The sequence below is a fragment of the Leptosomus discolor genome, chromosome 8 (genome assembly GCF_034619465.1).
Source record: "Leptosomus discolor isolate bLepDis1 chromosome 8, bLepDis1.hap2, whole genome shotgun sequence".
NCBI classification, from domain to species: domain Eukaryota; kingdom Metazoa; phylum Chordata; class Aves; order Leptosomiformes; family Leptosomidae; genus Leptosomus; species Leptosomus discolor.
Window position 1 is genome coordinate 29,596,769 of NC_141398.1, and position 23,600 is coordinate 29,620,368.

The 23,600-nt window shown below is 45.2% G+C and overlaps 1 protein-coding gene across 2 annotated transcripts in view; it reads right to left on the reverse strand.

Annotated features, from left to right (window-relative positions):
* SLC22A23 (solute carrier family 22 member 23) overlaps window positions 1-8,303 on the reverse strand; it is a 107,003-nt gene extending 98,700 nt beyond the window's left edge. For both annotated transcript variants that reach the window (XM_009954322.2, XM_086469287.1), the window contains exon 1: window positions 7,764-8,303. In XM_009954322.2, coding sequence (XP_009952624.2) covers window positions 7,764-8,303 — 540 coding nt within the window. The remainder of the gene's footprint in view (window positions 1-7,763) is intronic.
* Window positions 8,304-23,600: the final 15,297 nt, after the last annotated feature.

The following is a 23,600-nucleotide window of genomic DNA, read 5'->3' on the forward strand; positions in this document are numbered from 1 at the left end:
TTCAAGCAGGCAAAGTTACACAGCCCTGGGAGACAGAGCAGGGGAAAAGGTCTTACAGTTTAATTTACATTCCTTATCCTTAATAATATGCGTAGGGTGGACATTGCGACATTGTCTACTCATTCATGGACTTCGATCTGGAGGCCAGGAGGAGACCGGGCAGCTCCAGAGTGCTGCAGAGTAACAGGAAGATGGTACTTGAGCCAAAATGAATTCCTCTGTAACTCTGCAGTTGAAAAACCTTTCCCAGGAAACTACACCACCCTGCTCTGAAAACCACATGCAAGGGTAACTACGAATAGCATGCTGCTGGACAAGGCAAACATACTGCTTCCCTGCACCTCAAAAGTAGGATTCTGGATTCTCCCATCTGTGCTACTTGTGGATCTAGATAGGCATCTCAGAAATGAGTATCAGCATATATTAATTTATTTAGTCTTTTGTTCCTGTGTTACAGTAGAACAACTGGCATTTTGGGCTCTCCCAAACTAAAAGAAAAAATAAAAACAAAAGAAGAAGAAGAAAAAGTCTTCACCACAGGAGTGAGTCCCACCCAGCCCATCGCCCCCGGAGCACATTCGCCCTCGCCTCATCGGCTCACAGGGCAGGCAGGAGTTTCCGCCCCGACGCGCCAGTTGCGCTGAAGACAGGCGCGCACCGCAGCCAGCCGCTGATCCATCTCCTGCCGTGTGGGAATAGGTACGGACCTACTGTGCGTTCCCAGCAGGTATGACGTGGCCAGGATCGGCAGGAGCTACTCAACGCGCACGCTAATCACTGCCGCCTGCTGGGTTTTATGGGTCGGTGGCACGGCAGGCTCCGCAGCACCCGCACTGGGCGTGGGCCAGCGCAGCTCTGATATGGTGCTGAGGAGTTATCAGACACTGACACTGGTTTTGCCTGGATATCTGCAACACACCCCAATGACATGTTCTGGAAGGGGCTTGAACCTCCTTTCTCCCTTTTTCAGGTCCCTTCCTTCCCCTTGACTTTGAAAGGGAATTCAGAGTGCATACAAGGTCACCTGCTGTCAAAAGTCAACTGGAAAAACATACAAAATTAAATTACATTATGAGAGCTAAGCACACATTTCAGAGTTGAGGTAACCAGAGCCCAAGAGAAGCTGCTTTGAGGGAATTCAGTGCAAGAACTGAACAGTCAGCACTAATGCAAAGCTGCAGCATCTTCCTACAACAGGGTTCTCTGATCTTCCACACATCGTCTACAGCAAACCCCACTCCTTTCTCCTACAGCTAGATCTCAGCCTAATTCATTCCACAGTGGGTAATCCAGTGCCGGCCAGGCTGCGCTGCAGAAGAGGAGGAGGAAGAAGTATGAAAGGGAGTGAGAGCAACTGTCCCAAGCAAGGATGCCAGGTAGTGCAGAGGGGAAACTAGGCAGAAACAAATAGGCTGACAGGGAAAACAAAAGACAAAGTACACAAAAACACTGGATCCCTTTCAGCATCTTCTAAATTTAGCAGCTCTCTAGAATTCATTTGGAAAGCTTTAATTTAAGACTTTGCACCATTAGTATGGCCAAAAGTTTTTAAGTTAAGGAAAACTACAAGTCTAGTGCTATTCCAGATGTTATTCCATTAAAAAAATGAATGCCTTCACATCTGGCTGACCTGTAATCCTCGTCTCAACGTTACCATTAGAACTGTCTCCAAATTAGGTGCCTTCCTAAGTGCCAGCTCCTCCTCTTTGACAAATGCTTTAAGAGAAACCATGAGGTCATCTTTCATAACCACACTTTCGTAGCCAGAGCAAGAAGAGGTAAAACTGTTAGTGCACTTTAGAAATTTGGTTTTAGACTGCCTGATCAGCTGGTACATATACACCGTAGCCTGCAACTTCTGCCACAGCATGGGCAGAGCCAATATATTTAAACTAAATGACTGAGATACAGGACATATTAGGGAGTGGAACCAAAAACAAACAAGACCTCAACCATTTCAAACATCACATCCATTCAGGGTTAAAAAAAAAAAAAAAAAAAAAGGCAGTTGTTTGACATACATACGGAAAGTGAGGACTATGAAGGGCTCAATAGTCTTGAAAAGCTGAGAATGACTAAGATATTTCAATATGGAATTACCTTCCTGGATGATCGTTGTTAGTTTTAGCAATGCTACAAACTATTTATGGTAGGCTGAAATCAGATTCCTGTATCCCAGACGCTTTACCTTAAAAACCGGTTATAATAAATATTAACTCTATGTGTATTCCCTCTAGTGAAAAAAAAAATCCATAACAAATTGAAAACCTAAGACTGAGTTCTGATGTCAGTATTGGTGTTAATCCAGTTTCTATTTTCTAGACCAATTTCTTCAAAATTTTTTGGCCCATAATGCCCCCCCCCCCCCCAAGTAAAACCAGTATCAACTGAACAACTACATGTAGTCTGGTGATACCTTACTTGCTTATCTCAAACATAAGGTAATTTGCTGTTTGCAGGTAGGCAGAGGACAGTTCTTCACTACCAGGAAATTGCAGGTACTGTTCCTGAAACAGCCCGCCCCTTCCTTCACACCACTCAGCCAGAAACTTGCCCCATTGTTTCAGGGTGTTGCTCACCAGCACCCTGATAACTGGAAGACTCCATCACAACATTCGGCATGTATGGGCAGGCCCCAGAGCAGCTGCAGCAGGACAGGCTGTCAGCTCTCCTTGCTCCCTCTTTAACAAGCAGATTTCTCAAGACTGCGAGCACTCGGACCAGCAACCACCTCGGACCAGCAACCACTAACTCTATCAGCTAACTCACAGAGGGAAGGGGAAGAAATAAAAAAGTTTGGGATCTCTACCATAGCTGAGGAAGCCATAAAAAAAACGCAGAAGAAGTAGTTTGCTCTGGTCTCACAGTATTCCTGGATACCTCTGACCACAGGGACTTGTTGACCCCTTCAGCACCCATTAGGACCAGAGAGAGTAATTCCAAAGCCTCATCTGAAACAAATTTAGAATAGTCTTTCTGCCCATTGCAAGTATCTGCCTTGGGTCCCTAAGCCCCATTCACCCTGTACAAGGGAAGCAAGGGCATGGGTGCAATATCAGTTTCAATCTTGCTACTTCTGACAACTACCACACTGGGTACAATAACTCAGGGTTTTCATTGATTTGGGACTAGGTAGAAGCCAGTCAGCCAGGAACCAACACTGACAAGACAAATCCTGGCACTTGTGGGAAGAAAGAGAAGCATCAGTATTTCTGAAGCCTCCTTGCAGAGACCAGCCAACTGGAGGATATGCAGAAACGGGTGAGATTCCATTCACAAATGGGAGAAGGTAAAGGTGGCACAGCTCTTATTTTGGGAAGGGTCTTGTCAGAATGATCCCTTCAAACTAATTAACAACAACTAAAATCTGAAAGTCCACTTGAAACGCACATCTATCCTCTACCCCAAGAAATATCATCCGACAAGCAGTGCCAAATTTATCACACAGAGGTTTGTTTATTTGTTGTACCATTTCTGGCTACTTACAAATACCTGCTATAATCCCATGAGACATCACAACAGTCTAGGGCATGTGTCACTGCACAGAGCCGTTTCACTTCATTAACCCAGTAGAAAACCCAGAAAAAATAAAAGTAATAATTAAAAAAAAATATTTAAAGAGAAGTTTTGCTACCAGGTTAGCAAGCTGAATCAGCTGAAGGCGTGTCCAGAGAAGTGCCAGAATTGCCATAAAAGCAAGGGAAAGAAAGGCTGGTAGGGCACAGGCATCTCCCCTTGCAGGAGCAAAGAGCATCACATCACAGCCTGAACCAATCCCAGTTCACACCAAGACAGCACTGCCCCTGGATCATTTGGCTGTCCTGAATTAAGCTCCACTTTTTTGGAGGGGAATATTTGCTAAAGGCTCAGCCAAACTGGCAGGAGAACAACTGAACCAGTGGCAAATAGGTAAAATGATGGCATGTTACTTGGGAAAGAAGACGACTCAACCCAAATCAAGTGGGAAGTTCAGAGTCAAGAGAACAGCATTGCAGCAAAACAAGGCATCTGGAGCAGAAAAGCAGCCACAACAGGAATTCCCTTGTGACTAGACATGAAATATTATCACATAATTGCTCCGGGTGATTAAAACGCAGCCGTCAACTAACCACTTCCCTCTACGCCACCCCCAAGAGGTGGGACAATCTGGAACGCTGCAGGTGCACGCAGAGGGATGCTGTGCCATCAACCACTGCAATTTAATCAAGCCTCAGTCCTTGCCCATTGTCAGCTTTCGGTGTCCATAAATTAGCATTCAGAACAACAAACAACCCCCCCAAGCAACACAGTCGAACACAGCAGACAGGTCATCCTAGTAATGGAGGGAATAAACCAACTACCATCAATCCTGTAACTAAGAGCTTCCATGAAAACTTTGCCCGAAGATTACAGCTGGCTTTGCAGATGGTCAGAAGATCCAGGCACTAAAGAAGTTGATGAAAGAGTTAGAAAAGTCCCTGCTGAGCCCACACTCCAACCTCCTGCTAGGCTTCACAGCTACATATGTTTAGTTGTCATTACATTGCTTATTGTGTTAATGTTAATAATTTACCTGAAGCACCACTTTGCAAATGGGTAAAAGGAGACCTCAGGTTTCCCAATGGCAAAAAAAGGAGAGTATTTCTCAGCATGCTTCCTTTGGACAGTGGCGAGATACATGGACCATTTAAAAGACTGTTTGTTTGGGTTGGTTTGTTTCTGTTTGGTTTTTTTACTAGCCTTTTGCCTAAAGAGTAGTCCAAGAAACATATCTCACAAACAATACACAGGCACTCTGTTTATAGCAGTATCATAATGGTGATATTGTGATTAAAAGATAGATTAAGATCCTCAAAGCAGCATTTAGCAGTGAAAAAGCCTTATAAGTGAATTGTCCTAAAGGAAGATATTTATGTATAGACCAAGCTGAAGTCCAAGATTTATGTACCAAGTCAGGACATTAGCTCAGATGGGTGATTTAACATGGCCACCAGAATCCCTGTGGTTAAATTATGCATTTGACCTCCTCGCTATATGTATTTCAACAGCGTTAAATAATAAGCGGTACGTCCTTTATTACCATTTCCAGTCCTAATGACTGGCAGCGCTATAAAAAGCACCGTTCCCAGTGACTCAGTCAAGGAGGTCAGGATAATGGCAACGCCTAGCGTGGCAATGCCACTCTTCAAGGAAGGTACAAGGCCACCCCTGGCTGCAGCAAAGACTCAAAGAGAAGCAGAGCTAAACAGAGCGCAGAGCAGGGCTGGAAACAGCAAGATCTCCACTCCATCAACCCCAAGCATGACATAGGCTGGGAGAAAACGGGCACCAGGGAAGGGAGAGCTGAGAAAGCCTGGACAGAGAGACAACATGTGATGAAAGGCACCATTAGGAGAGAGGTTATGGAGGCAGTGAAACACAGTTTAAGGACTGCTGTCTGCTCCTGAGGAATGTGGGACAGTAACGTCTCATATGTATGTACATCAACAAAATGCAGATCAGGAAATATGCTTCATGCTAAATAAACACAACTGTTTTGTCATTTCTGAAGCCAAAGCAATAATGGAGCAGTGATTAGCTTGGACCACTGAAGATGAGAACAAAGGGATTTACTGGCCAAACAAAAGTGCATTTTTTATCAATATACTTTTAGCTCTGTGATATTTCAATATAACCCCTAGCTACTACACAGATGAGCATGTATAAGAGTAAGATTTAATAAAACTCTATTTAGAAAGATAAGAACATTGCATAATACATTACAGAAACAAACGTATTTTTGAGGGGAGTTAAGGGAGATATGAACATCCAGTCTTCTGAATTCACACAGAGCAGCTCTTTCAAGGACGGCGAGATGCACGTAAGAGGACTCAGCAGTTACAAGAATTGCCCCCGCAGTATCAGAGCTCCTGGGGGTTTATAAAGAAAGGCAGTCCGAATTAAGCTACACTGATGCTCTGCCTGGGTTTTTCCTGTCTTTCTTCGTTAGGATAAAAACAGACAACACACCCACCCAGAAAACCCCCAAACAAAGCTGACGCACAAAATAAGGAGGAATCCTGACCCTGAGAAAACAACCTACTTATAATTACACGGGATTACAAATCAAAGCAAAAAAGCTGCCAAGTTTTTGGAAGTGGGCATACAACAAAAATTAAAACTCCACACTGGAAAAACCCGTAGTCTCAAAAGCTTATTATTATTCTTTCTAACAGAAAACAAGACAGCAGAGACACAGATGTTTATTTATCCCTTAAAATTGATCTGCCCTTTACCACAAGTTCTTCCAAAGAATGCTTCTTTTATTGTTTTTAAAGAAGCATGCAAGATAGCAAACTAACTCTTCCTTGACTTTTTGTGAACAACTGATGATGATGACCTTCAAAAGATTCAAACATTTAAAACCCTTTTTTTTTGACAGTTTACACTAAAAAGAAATATTTCAAGATCTTTTTTTCATGCCTAAGCATCGGTGTTAAACCCTAAAACATATGAATAGCTCAGTCTCTGGTTATAAACAGAAGAAAATCTACCACTCTTAAATGTCAAATTTCATTATGCACTTCTACATCACAAACCATTCAAGTCCACCATGCACCTGTGTTTTTCTCGTGAAAGGAGCATAGCTGGGTTACTTTTTTTTTAATACATTCTGGGTTCAAGGTTTTGAGGGATGTGCTTTACCCATCTTTTCCCAGTTGCACACGCTTTCAAGGGACACAAAGAGAAACTGAAATGATTTTCACTGATTAAATACGAACACGTGCCGGCTGACCAAAGCACAATCATGCCGGTCATCTCATTATTGCTGCGTTTCTTTCCCCCAACTAGATAAGCACAGTTAATCCAAAACAGTGCTCCCAGGCAGGAAGTAATTTTTGCTGATCTTAGTAGGGGAGTCTTGAGATTAAGGGAACTACTTTCCTGGTGTAACTGATTCATTCCACATTTCTGAGAGCTCCAGTTGCCTGTTTAGTAGCAACAAGGCCCATCCACAGCTGGTAGGGCTTTCGCAGGGCCAGTACCATAAACAAGCAAAAGCTTTCAGGTGAAAAGGCAAGGCATTTTTTTGCATGCGCTACTCAGCAAATATGAAATAAGAGCAGGAAGCAGCGCTGTCCTCCTCACTAGAAATTTTCCACCTTAGCCATTGCATTAGGAAACACAAAACAGAGCAGCATGCACTTTCTGCCTCTGGAGTACAACTACTTGCGTGAGATGTTTCTTCTTTTATCGCTCTACTGAAACAGTTATGAAGGGAATAAGCGCAAAACAAGAAGAATCCAGTAGAACTTTGTCTTGTTTTCCCCTCCACCGTGACTACCTCCCCAGCTTCCCCAAAAACACTCTGGTTTTTGGTTTATACGCCTGCTTTACCATACTTGCACAAAGATGAGCGGAATCACAACTGAAGCCTTCTCCACAACCCTTTCCCCTCGCTAGCTGGTGACACTCGCCCACAGCGTTTTTCCCACAGACACCTGCATCCCAAGACCGCAGGGCAGGTGCCATTGCTGGGGTACCAAAGAGCCACTGAGGAGCCCGTTTCGGGACATAACTCTGCAGCTCAGGGCCCAGGTACAAACCCGCAGGTCGAACAGCCGGCATGATACCCAGGGAGGGAAAGGCTTACGGGGATGGGGCGGCACGGACAGAGCCGCATCGTGTCCAGCCGCTCCCCTTCCGTCCTGGGGCGGGCGGGTGCTGAGCGGGGCCGGGGTAAGGCCGAGGGGGTCCGTGAGGGCTGCATGGGGAGGGGGGGCGAGGGAAGCCACCTTTCTCACCTTGCTCACGACGTTTTGGACGAGGCCGGCTCTGATGCGGTAGTGCCACTCGTGGCAGTCGCACTCGCTGGCGTTGCCCCCCGCGGGGGTGGGCAGCCCGGGCGGGGGGAAGATGCTGCCGTTGCCGCTGCGGTTGGCGTGGCCCGGCGCCAGGGACCCGCTCCAGTTGCCCTGCCCGTCCGCCTCCCGGCACCAGAAGTCAGGCTGGTCCAGGAGGAAGGAGTCCGAGAACTTGCTGAAGCCGATGAAGAGGGCCGGGACCCAGGTAAGCAGCACCAGGGTCCGCTGGTACCCGCCGCCCAGTCCCCCGAGGAAAGGCAGCACCGAACCGTCGTAGTCGAGGAGCAGCGGGCTGCAAGCGGCGGCGGGCGGCGGCGGCGGCACCGGCACCGCCTGGATCTCGACACCGGCCCCGGCGGCATTGGTGGGGGGTGGCCCCGGGGGGGGCGCGGCGGCTCCCCCGACCCCCGGCACCGAGCCGTTCTCCTCCGGCAGCGGCCGGACCCCGCCGCCAGCCTCCCGGCGCCGGTCTATCGCCATCCAGCCGCCCGGGGGGGGTCACATAGGGGGAGGGCTGGGGCAGCCCCGGCTCCCTCTCGAGTCCTTCCCTCTCTCTCCTCCACGCACACACACCTTGCGACGTAATGTATTGCACACACGCTCCCCGCCGGACCCGGCAGGAGACGGATGAGGGAGGAAGGGAAGGAGGAAGGGAGGGAGGAAGGAGAGGGGCGAAGAAAAGGGGAGGCACCGAGCGAGCCCCTCGCTCGTTCCCTTCCTCACCCGCACCCTGCGGCCACGAACCGCTGCAGCTGCCAGCGGTACCCCCCCCTCCCCTCGCCTGTGCGTCAAGCTGCACTCATCCCAGCTCTCCCTTCCCCCCTCCGAGAGGCACCGCCGAAAATAAAAGGAAGGATCCAGCCGGATCCGAGCAAGCAATGGGCCAAAGGAGAGGGAGGGAGAAATGGGGAGAGGGAAGAAGAAATGGGGAGGGGGAGGAAGAAAAGCGGAAAAAAAAAGAAAAAAAAAAAAGACAAACAAAACCCAGCCTGCAAACCAAACCCTGCAACAACAAACCAAGCAAAACCGGTGCAGCAAGGCTCTACGAACACGCCTCCTCTCCCGGTTTTGGTGAGGAGGAGGGAGGAGAGGGAAGGCAAAGGAAGGAAGAGAAGAAAATAACAGCTCCCGACGCGGCTTCCCCGCTTCCCGCACAGCTAAGGGTCCTCTCCCGGCCGCAGCAGCAGCGGCGGCGGCAGCCCCAAGCACCCCCCCGCCGGCCCGTCGCAGCCCCCCGTCCCGCACATCTGGCTCTGCAGCAAGGGGCCCCGCCGGCCCCTCCGCGGCCCGGGCTGCGGGGACCGCCGCCGCCGTGCGCCTCCCGCGGCAGCCCGCTCGCCGTGCCGAGCCCTGCCGTGCCGCCGGCCGCACCTCCAGGGGCGGGCAGCCCGCCCGGCTCCTCGCCCTCCGGCAGCCCCCACCTGCCGGCCCGGCCCGGCCCCGCCGCCACCACCCCCGACTCCGCCCCCGCGGTGCCGGGCGGCCGCACCTGCTCCCGCCGCGCCGCCGGCCCGGCCCGGCCCCCCTGCAGGCGCCCGCCGCCGCCGGGGGCGGGACGGCGCCGCGGGGCGGGGAGGGCGCGGGGCGGCTCCGCGCTGGTTCCGCGCCGCCCCGCGGCCGCGCTGCGCTGCGTGCCGCCGGGCAGGGGCAGGTAGGGTGGCGGGGCGGGGGGGTGTGAAGGCCGGGGAAGGAGGTGCTCTGGCTCTGCGGTGCGCTGTTATTTCCGTATCAATTATTTACACGGTGTCGCTTTAATAATGCAGTGCGGCTGCGGCTGGGCGGGCCGAGGGGGCACCGCTCCGGGGAGCCAAGTCGCAGGAGCGCCCTGGGTGGCTGGAGCGGGGACGGACCTGGAGGGAAAGGGAAGAACCGAAAGTCGAAGGGGGCATCTGCGAGACCTAGAGCAGTGCGAGAAGGCGCACCCGCATGGCTTCAGTCAGGCTGTCAAATTAGTACCCCCTTAAAAAAACCCCAAAACATATTAACACCTGACATTAATTGTAAAATTAATTGTAAAATAGGCAGTTCAAATTTGTGAAGGTTATTTTTATGTTAAGCTAAATTTATTTCAGCATGTAAGTGCCTCGGGCTCTTTTCATTGTCGAGCATAGCCCATGCATTACTGATCTGTGCAGTTATATTTTCCTTTGGAAGAAGGGAAAGAGAGACAACAGATCAATACACACTTGTACACGTGAACATGGCTAGTGAGCAGAAAACACTTGTGTGCATTAGAAGAGGACTGGCATCATTGCTGAATATAAATGGAAAAGCAAGTTGTTGTTGGATTTTCATTTACTTGATCCAGTCTCTGCGAGCGAGTTATTGTACACCATTAACTCCTTAGATCTTTCTCCCTTTAGCTCCTTTTCTCACACAGGACACCAAAAGGGTTTCCTGTCTACTGGTGACTCTGGATCCCTTTTGTGGGGCTTCCCCTAGTCCTGCTCTGAGGGATCCCCAGCACCCAAGCAGCCCTGCAGCCTCCCCAGCTCCATCCTCCTGTCTAATCTGACTATGCCTTGCTGAAAGGTGAACCTGGTGCTCTGTGCCCACGGAAGTCTCCTCTTTCTCTTCCTGTCCTGCAGTGCCCTTTTACATCTGATGGCTCTTATCATGACCCCGCATGATGTTTTCTTTATGCCAACCAGCTGCAGTTTGTCCACCTCTCCTGCTGCCTCCTTGGCCACCGATTGCCCCCGCTCTCCCCTGGTTGCCCCTCAATTGTTGCCTGCAGCAGTGCCCCAGCCTCAATGTGTGCAGGGTGTTAACCCTGCCTGCAAAACCAACTCCTGTTCTTGCTTTTCAGTCACCCTCTGTGCTTTCCGAGAAATTTCTTAGGATTGTATTAAATTCTTATTTCGTCCTCCAATCTACTTGCAGTTGCTCCCTGATTAATGCCATCTCCAAAGGCCGCTAATGAAATGTCCTAGGACAAACTGCTTTGGAAATGCATCTATAATCAACCCGTTTGCCAGTACACCACTGAGAACTGCTGTTTCCACAGTTTTGTACCCACTGCCCAAATTTTTCGCATGAACTGAACTCCCTCATTTATGAATGACTGTGCAGAGCCTAACCAAGGCACAAATGATGGGAGCCCTTGCTTCTTTCTTCCATGACAAGGTCTGTTCCTTTACTGCCAAAGGAAATTTGGCCAGCTTGTCCCAATTTCTTGTTGACAAGTCCACGTTAATAGTTGCTTATCTCCCTGCTTCCTTCTATCTGTTTACAAATAATGTGTCTATCTGTACTAGGCACTTCCTGGAGAATAAAATGTCTGGCTGGTCATTTTATTTATATATTTTTAAATGCTCTTTTTAAAGGTAGGCACCAGTTTTGCCTTCTTTTATCAGCAGGGTCCTTGCCCATCTTCTCTGCACTTTCAGAGATAGACATTAGTGTTTCCAATGCCGTTTGAGCCACTTGAGCATGAAGTCCAGCCAGCCTGTTCGTTTGAACACCTCTTGTAACTGATTCTGTCCCAGTCTGGGCTGAAACCCTGTTCCCTTGTCATTAATATGCATTATATCTATCACCTGATCGCAAGTGACCTGTTTTAGCCAAGACTGGTGCTAAAAAGGCCTGAGGCACTCCAAATCTTCTCAGCATCAGTCAACAGCTTTCTCTCTCTGATGAGTAATCCACTTGCTTTTGTCTTCCTCTTACGACTGATGCACTTACCAAACGATTTCTTGTTACTCGTGATGCTCTTGCTCATTAAGTTTTATTTGTTGTATTGGCTTTTTTGTGTTTGTCCTCATCTGCTGTTGCTAGGTGGTACTTCTGCACTTACCCCGTGGAAACCTGATCTACTTTCTCTGTGCTTCCTTTCCATGAGCTCATGATTTAGCCCGATCCATTGCTTCCTAACCTTCCTAGATTTCTTCTGCGATGGGACTGTTTGGGACAGGTCTTCTAGAAACTCCCAGCTACCACTTGCTGTCTTTTCCTGCAAAGGGGAAAAGACCTTGCCATGGCCTGGTGTTGGCTGGGAGAAATGGAGAGGGGAAGAGGACTTTGGGACCACAGGTCTCAAGTTGAAGTTTTGAGGAAAGGGAAATTTGACTGAAGAAAGCAAAGAACTGAAAACCCAGAAGAGATGGGAGGGAAAAGAAGAGCCCTCAGAGAAGGAAATAGGTGTACTGTGAATGAATAGATCTGTAGAACGAGTACTTTTGTCATATGGTACAATGAAAAGTCCATAACAAGAGACAACCACCCTTACTCAAGCTGATCAAACATTTTCATCCCAAAGACCTCTTCTGAGCTGCTCCTACATCCTGACACTTTGTTTAGAACTGAAAAATTTCAAAGATGGTATATTCCTGAGAGTTAGGTATTTCTACATAGTAGAAGTTCTCCCGCCCTTGAAACAGTGATCCTCGAGAGACTGTTTCTGTGTACAAGAAGGCTGAGGACAAAAAAAGGAAAGAAAATACATTTCTAGCAGATAAGACATTTTTTTTATGAAGTAAGTACTATTGAAGCAAAACTTCATGGAAAAATATCTTTCAAATAACAGAAATGCCTTTACATACTCTTGTGAAAATTTGTTTTCATTTGAATGAGGAAATGAGAAAGATTTGAAAGGACTATTCCAGCTGTGTGGTGGAGCCTAGACATGAGTAAATGATGATGTTGAAATCACAGAGGCAAGCCTCTCTCTCCTGTGCAAGGCTTCATGAGATGCTATGTTTCATGATCAAGCATAGTTTCTCCAACAGTGCCTCTCTTACCTCAGAGAGTGGATTTAGGATCTTTGGGGTGCCTCTTTGCTACAAGACAAAAAGATACCATTTAAAGAATAAGTTACAATCAAAAAGAGAATGAAACAATGTCTTTCGGCTTATTTTTTCTACATTCCCTGAGTTATATTAAGGAAATTGCATACCATTATAACCTGTGTCCCCAACAGTTTGGGGAGGCGGAGAAGAAAAGATGGCGTTGGTCTCCTCTGAGAGGAGCAGTTTGATCCCTACTGTAACGCAGAGCGAGTGGCCTCAGAGCTGGAACAACATGACAGCAGTGGAAACCAGTGAACTTCACCCTGTTGCAGAATGAGCATCCTGTCTGTTGGCACCTCACCGCAGGTCAGAGGATTTGAAGTCAGGACCCGGAGAAATATCATCATGTTTACAGAGGAGGAAAAAAAAAAAAAAAAAAAAAAAAAAATCAGGCTTCCTTAGCCTTAGTGTTAACATTTCCAGATTCTTGGAAGGCCAGCCACAGTACTTTGAAGAGCTTCTGGCAGAAATTCCTAGTTTATGTGGAATTTGCAACAACCTCATTCCACATAACAACCCTAGCTATATTTTATTGTTTTATGGGATGTATGCTTGGTTGCCTTTTTTGTGTAAAGGAATCCTGTACTGTAGAGGTGAAATTATGCCAGTGCAATAAACCAAAGTTATTTGGTAGAAAGACTGATTAATAAAATCACCTATTGGAATGCAGACTGTTTATATAAAGGAGAAAAGCACCATATCTTCATAGGCTTACATGATAACTCAAGTTGGAAGGGATCAGGAGGTCTCTAGTCCCATCTCCTCTCAAAGTAGGAACAGCTATGGGGTCAGATCAGGAGGTGCAGGGCTTTATCCAGATACTATAGGGGATTATTCATTTCAGTGGGGTCAGGTAGGTACAGCGAGAGCTGGATGTTAGGCAAGATAAACAGAAAGAAAGAGGAATGAATTGAAAATGGCAGAAGGGGCTAAGCCACTTGGGCAACAGGCAGAAAAGCCTGTATTTATTTCAATGTGATCTTCTCCGATCCTGTTTGAATCAAAGACACCTGACTTTCACCATTCTTCTGATGTCAGCAAATATCAGTGAAGCTCACTGGCAAAATGTTCTGTCCCTCCCTGATGCTGATTCAAACAGAAGATGACAACTTATTACTTGTGTCATTTACACTGCTGACAGAGGTCTGTACCCAGTATGGGGAGGGATGCAGCAGTGGAAGGGTTGCCATCCCCCATCTGCTAGGGATGTAAGCATGATGGGGAATGTGGATGGCTTCATTTATTATCCTAAAACCAGAGAAAATTATTTGTACACTAAGTATTGGAAAAGATCATAGATGTTGCAAAGTCAAGCAATCTGACATTGGTAAATGCTGTTACTAAGATTGCTTGGACAATGTTAATTTGTGCCCCAAATCTTGTGCACATACATTCTGATGCAATCTTTAATTAACAATGCATTATGATGCAACCTATAATTATGATTATGTACAACTTTTCTTGCAGATCTCCTGTCTTATTCAGTAAAAAAAAGAAAAAAAAAAAAGATAAAAAGAAAAAAAGATAACCACTTAAGAAGCCCTGACTCTCAGCAGTATTTAGGCACTTAAAATACCTTTGAGAATCTGGGTCTTAATGAGGAGGAATTCAATATTTTGTTTTCTCCTTGTTTAGTATGGAGCCCCATGACTTATTTAATGCACTATCTTCAAACCCTGCTCTCAAGAACTAATGATTAATGTCCTCATGAGATTTTTATAATTATGTCGTATGAAGTATCCAAGTGTTTCACAAATATTAATGCATTTATTTTCACAGTGTCTCCATGAGGGGAAGGTTTATTACCTTCTTTTCATATTGGAAAACTCAGAGGCAAATATGTCAAGGTGAAAACCATGAGTTTTGGGTACTTGCAGCTCACAGCAGTTTAGCATTCTTGAGCGTGGTGTAGCATTTTGTATTTTCAAAGAACAGCTCCTGTTGGCAACTGTGAATGCGCAGGGCTTTTGTAAATCAGATACCAGTCTCTAGGCATGCACTCACAAAATGAGACAAATGCAACTGGAATAATATTATATGGTGCTTTGAGGAAGAGACAAAAGCCTGATATCACTCCTGTGCAAAACAATGGAGCAACTGATGCATCACTGCATTAATAAAGAATTAAAACTAGGTGAGATAATCAGAGCCAGTTAATCTGGATTTAAGAAAATAAACTTTGTCACAATACTATTTTTTTTTTTAAATGAAGTTATGAATTTGGTTAATGAAGGCAGTGGTACTGATGTAGACTGTTAGTGGCTGTACAGTAAGAAAGATAAACCCAAGTTAGTTCTGCCTTAGCTTGGTCCAGGTTGTGAACAGACGTTATCTTATGGACACAGATGGCCCATCAGAAGAATTTACCTCCACCAGCTGCTTGTGACCATTTCCTAGCTAGAAATTAGTTCACCTTCTGATCTGCCTGCAGAGCAGTTCCTGCATGCACCTCCTACTTTACAGTAGGGTAATCAGGGAAGTTCACTCAGACCAGCAACTTAATTCCATAACCTTGTCCTGCTAATTTTCCTTGAGGGGAGTTCAGGAGCTTACTCAGATTCCTCTATACCTGTCAGCAACCAGCCAGCTGACTTTCTAAGTTATGAATTTAATTCTCTGGAGAAGCAGTGACACCCCTTAACTCTTCCTCCAGTCTCCCACCTCATTTGTGATTCACCTACCTCTACAATTATTGAGGCAGCGTCATGCAGGGAACAGCCTTCTTCACAGTAAGGTGACCCACATGTGAAGCGGGTCTATCCTGTTCACTGAATAAAGCAAGCACCCTGTGGAAAAAACAGTAGGTAGTCAAGTAACTAAAGGCTTTTCTCACTGTACATACACAAATATTATACACTTTATACATATATGTGTATGTATGTATATGTATAACATATACATTATGCGAACATACAGAGAGGCCAAATTAGATTTACAAAAGATGTTTTATTTGTGTAATTTCTCACTTTCAACTGCTTAATCTTGCATTCTTCATGGTGTTTTAAGGTAGGGCTCTTACTCTGTGCGTATACACTAAAACAATGCAAAAAACTAATGAGTGCTTACACAAGACAAGTTCAATAGTGTGCATAATTTTTAGACACAGATTGTTTGAACATCTTAATGGAATGTAGTGAAATCAAGTAGGAATTAAGTCAGTCCAGTGGCTTTTTTATTTTAAACAAATCTTCAAATACTAGAATTAAATAAATTAAATTAAATTACCAATTAAATTAAATTAAACAGGATTTGAGCCGGATTCCTGCTTCAAAAGACCAAAGTCTCTAGCAGCATTCATTTTATGTTCCCTTGGTCATAAAATGGTAGCTGAACATCTGATGCTGAAAAATCACTTAGTGCAAATGTATGTATATATTTTCTGCATCCTCCTCTAAGGTTTCTCACAGATTCTTAGCAGAAACACTGAGACTAGAATAGTAATACTTAGTTCAGGAGCAAGATCGGTGCATTTTCACGTACAATAGGAATCACAACCTGCTACACACAGATGCTTACTGTCACTTTCACTGTGTAACTCAGCTTCTAACGGGAAAGCAAAAACGGAACAGCACCTAGGATATTCCTTAAGGATTATCAGAAGGAAGGAATCAGGATACTCTGCGGGAACCCAGTGACTGAGAGTGCAGTCCTCAGACAGAAACATTACACCTTGCACACAGACTAACTGTGCAAGCACATGTATATGCTACAGAAAGTAACCAAACAAATGTAAGGATGGTAACTTGAAGCCTAATTGCCTCAAATGTACGAATCACCAAGTTCCAATCTTACAGGACCTAACTGGAATATTTAATGAAAATGGAACTTACAATCAAGAACCTTATTTGCACATGAAATATTCTTTTTGATTTTTTTTTTTTCTTTACACTTGGATAAGAGACATGCACAATGGGGAGCGTTTCTTCCTGTGCCTGCTCCTAGACTGTATGTGCAAGCTCAGACTCACCCAGTGTCCAAATGGTTTTGCTGTGAGTCCATGCTTACGTGGGCTGGGAGAGAGCTCCAAGGTACAGCAGCAACTTGAGCCTTTTCTATCCTTCAACACAGGCCCAAACTGGATGTTACCTATGGAGAGGATGAGAAGAGGCAAAATATTAATTAGACCATGTTGTGTAGCCATGTGATGTTGACATATATGCATCCATCTATTTACACGTTACCTGGCACTACTGCTGCTTGCACCCTGCAAGTCCTGCTTGCAGTTCGACTAGATGATTGTTGTAGGTCCCTTCCAACTATCCTATCCTATCCTATCCTATCCTATCCTATCCTATCCTATCCTATCCTATCCTATCCTATCCTACTCTGTATCATAGACAGGAATTACTGAGGTACCCTGCACAGACGTTGCTAAATTTGACATGCACAATTGCAGCCCTGGGTACTCTCCCACTGCCTATCCACAGGGAGCACCTGCACCAGTGGCTCACAGCTCAGCTCATGACTCTCCTGAATAAATCCTTTCAAAAATTGCAAGGAGAAGACCACATCCTCTATTCTCTGTATACAAAACAAGCATGACTGTGCACATATGGTTTAAGAGAGAAATAAGATCATTAATTAGTTCAAGTTGGACAAAGAGCATGTTGATTTTGCTCAAGAAAATTGTTATGAAACAAAATAATGGCCTTAAGAACAAAAGGGAAAGAAAGAGGTTGGGGGAAAAAATCATAACACAATATTTAATATTTTTGTTGTATTTTCTATCAACAATTGAAGATTTGAGAGATGAGAGGCTTACATGGCTAGAGTTAAATGGTTTGTAGTTACCTGGAACCCAGGCCAGCTTGTGCAAATACAGGTCTGCAGTACAGTCAGCCCGGCAGGCTTTGTCTTTCCAGGCATAACCACTGGTTTATACCTTACCTGACAAAGGTCAAAATTCCCCTTCCAGCATGCTAGTAATGTTGTCCTGAGCTGTTAGCCTCTACCCTGGAATTACCAAGCACTTCTTTAATAATGGGGTTTTGGCCTGAACTTATGCAACCTAAAATCAAGGAGTCCATGGAATTTTGAAATTAAAATAAAAGATAGAAAAAGGGAGAGAGGAAGAGAGTTATGTCCCTTCGTTCATCCAAAGAGCTGTGTATTTTACACGACTAGAGCCCCAGGACCTGCTGCATCTGAAGTAAAGGGTGAAATTCCGGCTAGTTTTGCTCTGGGTCAGTAGGGTCTGTCTGGAACATGCAGCTTACCAGGATGTTTGCTCAGTCCACACCCAGAGTACCAGAGGAAAGGTGAGAGGCATCAGTGGTACCAAGTACGCTGCACCAGATGACCCACTGCAGACTTGCCCCATCCTTTTTTCCCCCTGCTGTTGTAAGGATGTTGCATCCGAGGAATCTGAAAAACACAGAAGACAGTCAGAAAACTCAAATTCCTCTGCAGCTGGAGTTATCTAGTTAGAAATGTTTTTCTAGGAGGGAAAATCTGCCAGCAGCAGCCAGAGAATGAGAGGTTACACCTGGATCAAGAAGAAATGCTGCAAAGGAGGAATCAGCTGGGAGTAAACACTTGGCTTGGGGAGGTTAAGCTTTAGGAAAAAATCTCCACAAAACCACACAAAAAAACAGGCATTAAAAAAGAAGAAAACAGCAGATTGTAAACAATCTTGTGAAGAAACAAACCTGATATAGGATGACAGAGGAAAGGGAAATTAGACTTTCACCCATACAAGGCTTCTGTTTGTGATTAAGAGGTAAAAGAACAGAAGATCATTGATGAGTAGCTTTTGCTGTGGCTTTTCCCTGCTTCCACCTGCCCACTCAGCTGGTCCATGGACAGTCAGCCAGCAGACCAGGCAATACCAACAGACTCAATCAGCGAGGAGGAGGCTGGTTTTTGCTGGCAAAGCTGCATTTCTTTTCAAGCAAACATTCTTTTCATATGCACCAGAGGTTCAGCCATCTTCCTCTAGAAGACATCAACTGGGCAATGAGTTTAAAGCAGCTAGTATTTAAAAAATAAAGAAGGCTGTACTGGTGATTGCAGGGTAAATTGTTCACACTCGTGACCATATCATGGGAGAACATCAAAGGCTTCCACCAGTTTCGTGGTTGTTTGGAATGAGATAGGCAGTGAGCCAAAACCTACCTTGGCGAAAGCCTCCCATGTCATGCAGCTTAGCTGTCCTGCCAGCTATCTTAGGCAGGACATTTCTTATCTCCAGTTCCTTTCCACAGGGATCAAGTGTTTCTGGCCATTTGGATTTTGACAAAAGGCTCTCTATGGTTATTAGCTTTAATACTATTCCCGGGTTTTAGGCAGGAGGGTGATTGTTAGGCCAGTTTCACAGTGGTGTTGACCTAGTCATGATCTCCTTATTCAGTGTCAAACAGTTAGACACCTCACTGGCTCCTGCTTGTTTCCATAAGCTTACCTGGAGCAGATGACTAACTTGTGCCCAGTTCAGCTTCTCCTCTGCAGCACACTTTTGTGATTAAGAACCCAGTGGTAAGATACAAAGACATATTTGTATAATTATGCAGAAATTCTCCATTAACCTTTCTCAATTATCTTTAAAAGTGTGTTACTATGAGAAAATGCTCCTGGAGTCAGTTATTTTAAAGTTTTCTTCTTAGATACTTAAAAACATCCTTCCTGTATTCTCAGGTTTGAGGACAAACCTTTATCCAGTTAGTGAACATAGATGCAAAGTTTGTTCACTCTGCTGGGAATGAAGCATCCTACCCACTGCTCCAAGACCTCAGAGCAAATCAGTGCAGTGCTTAATGAGCATTAGCCTATATTATAAAAGGAAGAAGGTTACAGATAGTAAGCTTTAAAGTTTAGGACAAAGTGTCTTTTCCTCACTTTATTGGAAGTGAGCAAAGTAGTAACGGTACAAAGCTAATAATTATGTCTTTTAAAACCACAAATAGAGGCATGGTGTCCAAGTCAGACAAAGTTCAGAGGCTGCTGTTTTCTTTAAGTGAATTTACCTAAAACTCCTGTAAGCTTTAAATCTGGCTTTTCTTTTTCTTTTCATTGCATGAAGTGCAGACTCCTGGGCTGTGACTGATACTAGGCATCCGTATTCCTCTTATTTGTAGGATTGGCTGCTACCATCATGGAAAACATTCGTGTCAGCTTCACCTCTTTGCAAAACAGTCAGCATTTGGTTTGGCTGAACAAAAAATATTTTGGAATGAACCTCAGTGACCTTCTGAAAATTGATAGCTGGCTTGCGACAGGCAAAGCTGAGTCACCAGTTGCACGGGGTTGAAATCCAACCCATACATCTGTAGCATATCTTGCATTGCCAGCGTATTTGGTGTTGTGACGTTTTCAAGCTTTAAAATAGCTTTGAAGAGCCTCTGATCGGATTTTGTCTGGATACTGCACGTTACACATAACCTCTGGGAGGAGGTGAATTTAGACTTCTACTCTGTAAAGTCTGCGTATTTGAGTTCTCCTGTTCTATATGTGTTTTCCTGGGGAATTTCCAGTTCCTCAGAGTAAAGGAAATTCTGAGTTCCTCCAGGTTCACACTATTCTGGTGGATTCAATCCATCAGACCGCTGGAGTGAACAAGTGATTCACTTTCTTTTATTAACATGTCTATTCCTTGAAGGGTTTCTGACACGGTTTTGATGAAGTCCACATTGCTTGCCACTTTGTTTTTAGATCCAGTCCAATAGCACAAGGAAATCTAAGCTCTTCTGGGATGGGGGTATAAGGACTGTGTAATGATTTGCCCGTACATTTTGGGGTCTTTAACTGAACTTCGGATCCTCCTTCAATCTCCCACATCGAGTGCAGTGCAACAAAGTTTTTAGAAAGTGAACTGCTTTGTTGCTGCCAGTCTGTTTTACTGGTTAGAGGGAAACAAGCTGTGTAACATTTTACATTTCATGTCCCAAAGTATAGCCTCTCCTTGAAACATTTAGTTCAGTTCTGTTTTCAGATTTTATCAACATTTTCAAGAGTATCCCCCAGGTAAATACTTTCTGCAACAGCCTCCTTGTGTGCCAAGTTCCCAGCTTACAGCCTGCTCTGACAGCCTGGCTGCAAACTTGGCTGCAGGTTGCCATTTCAAAAGCTGCACCATGATATTATTCTCAATAATTGGTAAGTCTTAGCTTTACCAGGAATAATACAGATCCTGTAACCACCTTCTATAATCCAGTGAATGTTCCAGGAGCATTCATGCTGTTACCCACATATAGCAGGCATAGAACAGCTTGTACTTTACTAGAAGGTGCTGTAATTTTGCCCATTGCAGTTTGGTTTTGTTTTTTTTTTTTTGTTTTGTTTTTTTGTTTGTTTTTTTTAAAAACTTCTCTTGTGGTTTTAAGAGCCATGATTTCCATTATCTGATTTTAAACAAATGAAGTTGAGTATTTGTTGCGACTCTTTGAAACACCAGGGTCACAGTCTGCTTGTACACAAAGCAGCTGAATAGAGTTTCAAGTCTAAATCTCCACTTAAGGATGGTTGGATGGTGGCATACAGTGAGTAGCGATCAATGGCTCAATGTCCAGATGGAGATCGGTGACAAGTGGCATCCCTTAGGGGTCTGTACTAGGACAAGTGCTGTTTAATATCTTCATTAATGACATAGATGGTGGGATCGAGTGCACCTTCAGTAAGTTTGCTGACAACACCAAGCTGAGTGGTGTGGTTGACATGCCTGAGGGATGGGATGCCAACCAGAAGGACCTGGACAAGCTTGGAAAGTGGGCCCAGGTGAACCTCATGAGGTTCAACAAGACCAAGTGCAAGGTCCTGCACCTGGGTTGGGGCAATCCCTGATACCAATACAGGCTGGGGGATGAACGGATTGAGAGTAGCCCTGTGGAGAAGGACTTGGGGGTGTTGGTGGACCAAAAGCTGAACATGAGCCAGCAACATGTACTCACAGCCCAGAAGGCCAATTATATCCTGGACTGCATCTAAAGAAGTGTGGCCAGCAGGTCAAGGGAGGGGATTCTCCCCCTCTACTCTGCTCTGATGAGACCCCACCTGCAGTGCTGGGCCCAGCTATAGAGCCCTCAGCACAAGACAGACATGGACCTATTGGAGCAAGTCCAGAGGAGGATCACAAAAATGATCAGGGATCTGGAGCACCTGTCCTATGAGGAAGGCTGAGAGCGTTGAGGTTGTTCAGCCTGGAGAAGAGAAGGCTCCAGGGAGACCTTATAGTGGCCTTCCAGTACCTAAAGGGGGCCTATAAGATGGGGACAGACTTTTTAGCAGGGCCTGTTGCGACAGGACAAGGGGTAATGGTTTTAAAGTAAAAAGGGGCAGATTTACACTAGATACAAGGAAGAAGTTTTTATAAGGGTGGTGAAACACTGGAACAGGCTGCCTGGAGAGGTGGTAGAAGCCCCATCTGTGGAAACATTCAAGGTCAAGTTGGATGGGGATCTGACCAACCTGATCTAGCTAAATACTTCCCTGCTCACTGCAGAGGAGTTGGACTAGATGATCTTTAAAGGTCCCTTCCAACCCAAAATTATTCTATGATGCTATGACTTTACCATTTTCCTTTTTCTTCCTGGAATTCAGAAAACTTTGTTCATTTTGAAGAATCTCAACTGTTTTGTGGGGATATACAAAAGCTTAACACCTCCAGAATTTGCCTCAAGCATTTCTCACCCCCCACCCCCCACCCCCCCCCCCCAAAAAAAAAAAAAAAAAGTAACAGAAGCAATGTAAAAGTTTTTTCTGGAAACTTAGTTACAAGTAATTTACACCTGAAATCTGTAGTTAGAGAAACAAAATCTGCTGTCACTGGTTTCTCAACAGTGGAATCATTGCTGAAAAAAAAAAGTCATACCAGGGCAAGCAGAGAGAAAAGCCATGTTTTCCACAGCTATAGATGTAGCAAGGCATAAATTATGGCTGAAAAAGTGCCTCAAAACCCTAAACAGGCAATTGGCATTTGTTTGTAATCACTGGTGGTGGGGGACATTTTGAGCAAATATCCCACCTCTCTCACCTTTCCAGCATCTAGCTTAAATGCAGTATAGATGCCTGAAGGTAGGAACCTAGCGTACCTCTGCAGCCAAGGAGCTGGACATCTCCAGAGAGCAATGAGAGCACACAAAGCTACATGCCTTACATCAGTTGTTGCATGTCTATCCACATTAATCCTTTTCAATCAGACATGTTAGCGTGGTTAACCTTAAAATATATGCTTTTCTTCTGTATTCTTTAAACATAAAGAATAGTGTAGGATTGCAGGATTTTAAGGAAAACGCATTTTTTAAAAGATCTACAACGTTCAGCTAGTATGAATTACTTTGCTGGCTTTACACACACACTGTATTTTCTGTCAAGATCTAAGACGTGGCGAGGTTGGAAAATCCTGTCCCTTAGCTATTGATTGTACTGGAAAAGTGACTTCTCTGATTCCTTCCAAAGTGAACCCCAAAAAGACCTAGATGGCAGAGCGAGGTGACACCCTCCATTCCTTGTCTCTCAGCATGGTGAGACTTGGGTAATGATCTGCAAACCTGATGCCCAGTAAAGCAGGGCTTCTGCTACAACCTCCTCCCCTGTCCTCCTTGGTGAGACAAGGTATCCCACCATGCAGCAGGTGAGCTGAGCAGATGTGGGGTCATTTCGCCTCGCCTCAGACCTGTGGGGAGAAGATGGGCCACATCTCACTCACAGATGCAGTGCAGGAGGAGAGGAAGCAGCAAGGAGAGAACAGCTTTGTTCAAGTGCAGACACAATGGCCTCTCCCAGTTTTTCACTTTTTCTATTTCTTCACTTTTTAGGGAGGAATGAGAGGAACCAGAGCACATCCTGGGGATCTTCAGCTTGGTCTGTGCTACTAAGACTCAGCTGATACCCTGGGGAGATATCATCTGCCTGAAATCCCTCTGAGGTTATCAGGAGTCTGTACTCCTTTGGGCCTGAAGAGAACAAGTTTTTAAGAGTCTCTGGAGAGACTGTGATAAATAACATTTAACTATTTAACCATATGTCCTTCCTGATAGTAGTGGAAGAGGATACGTCT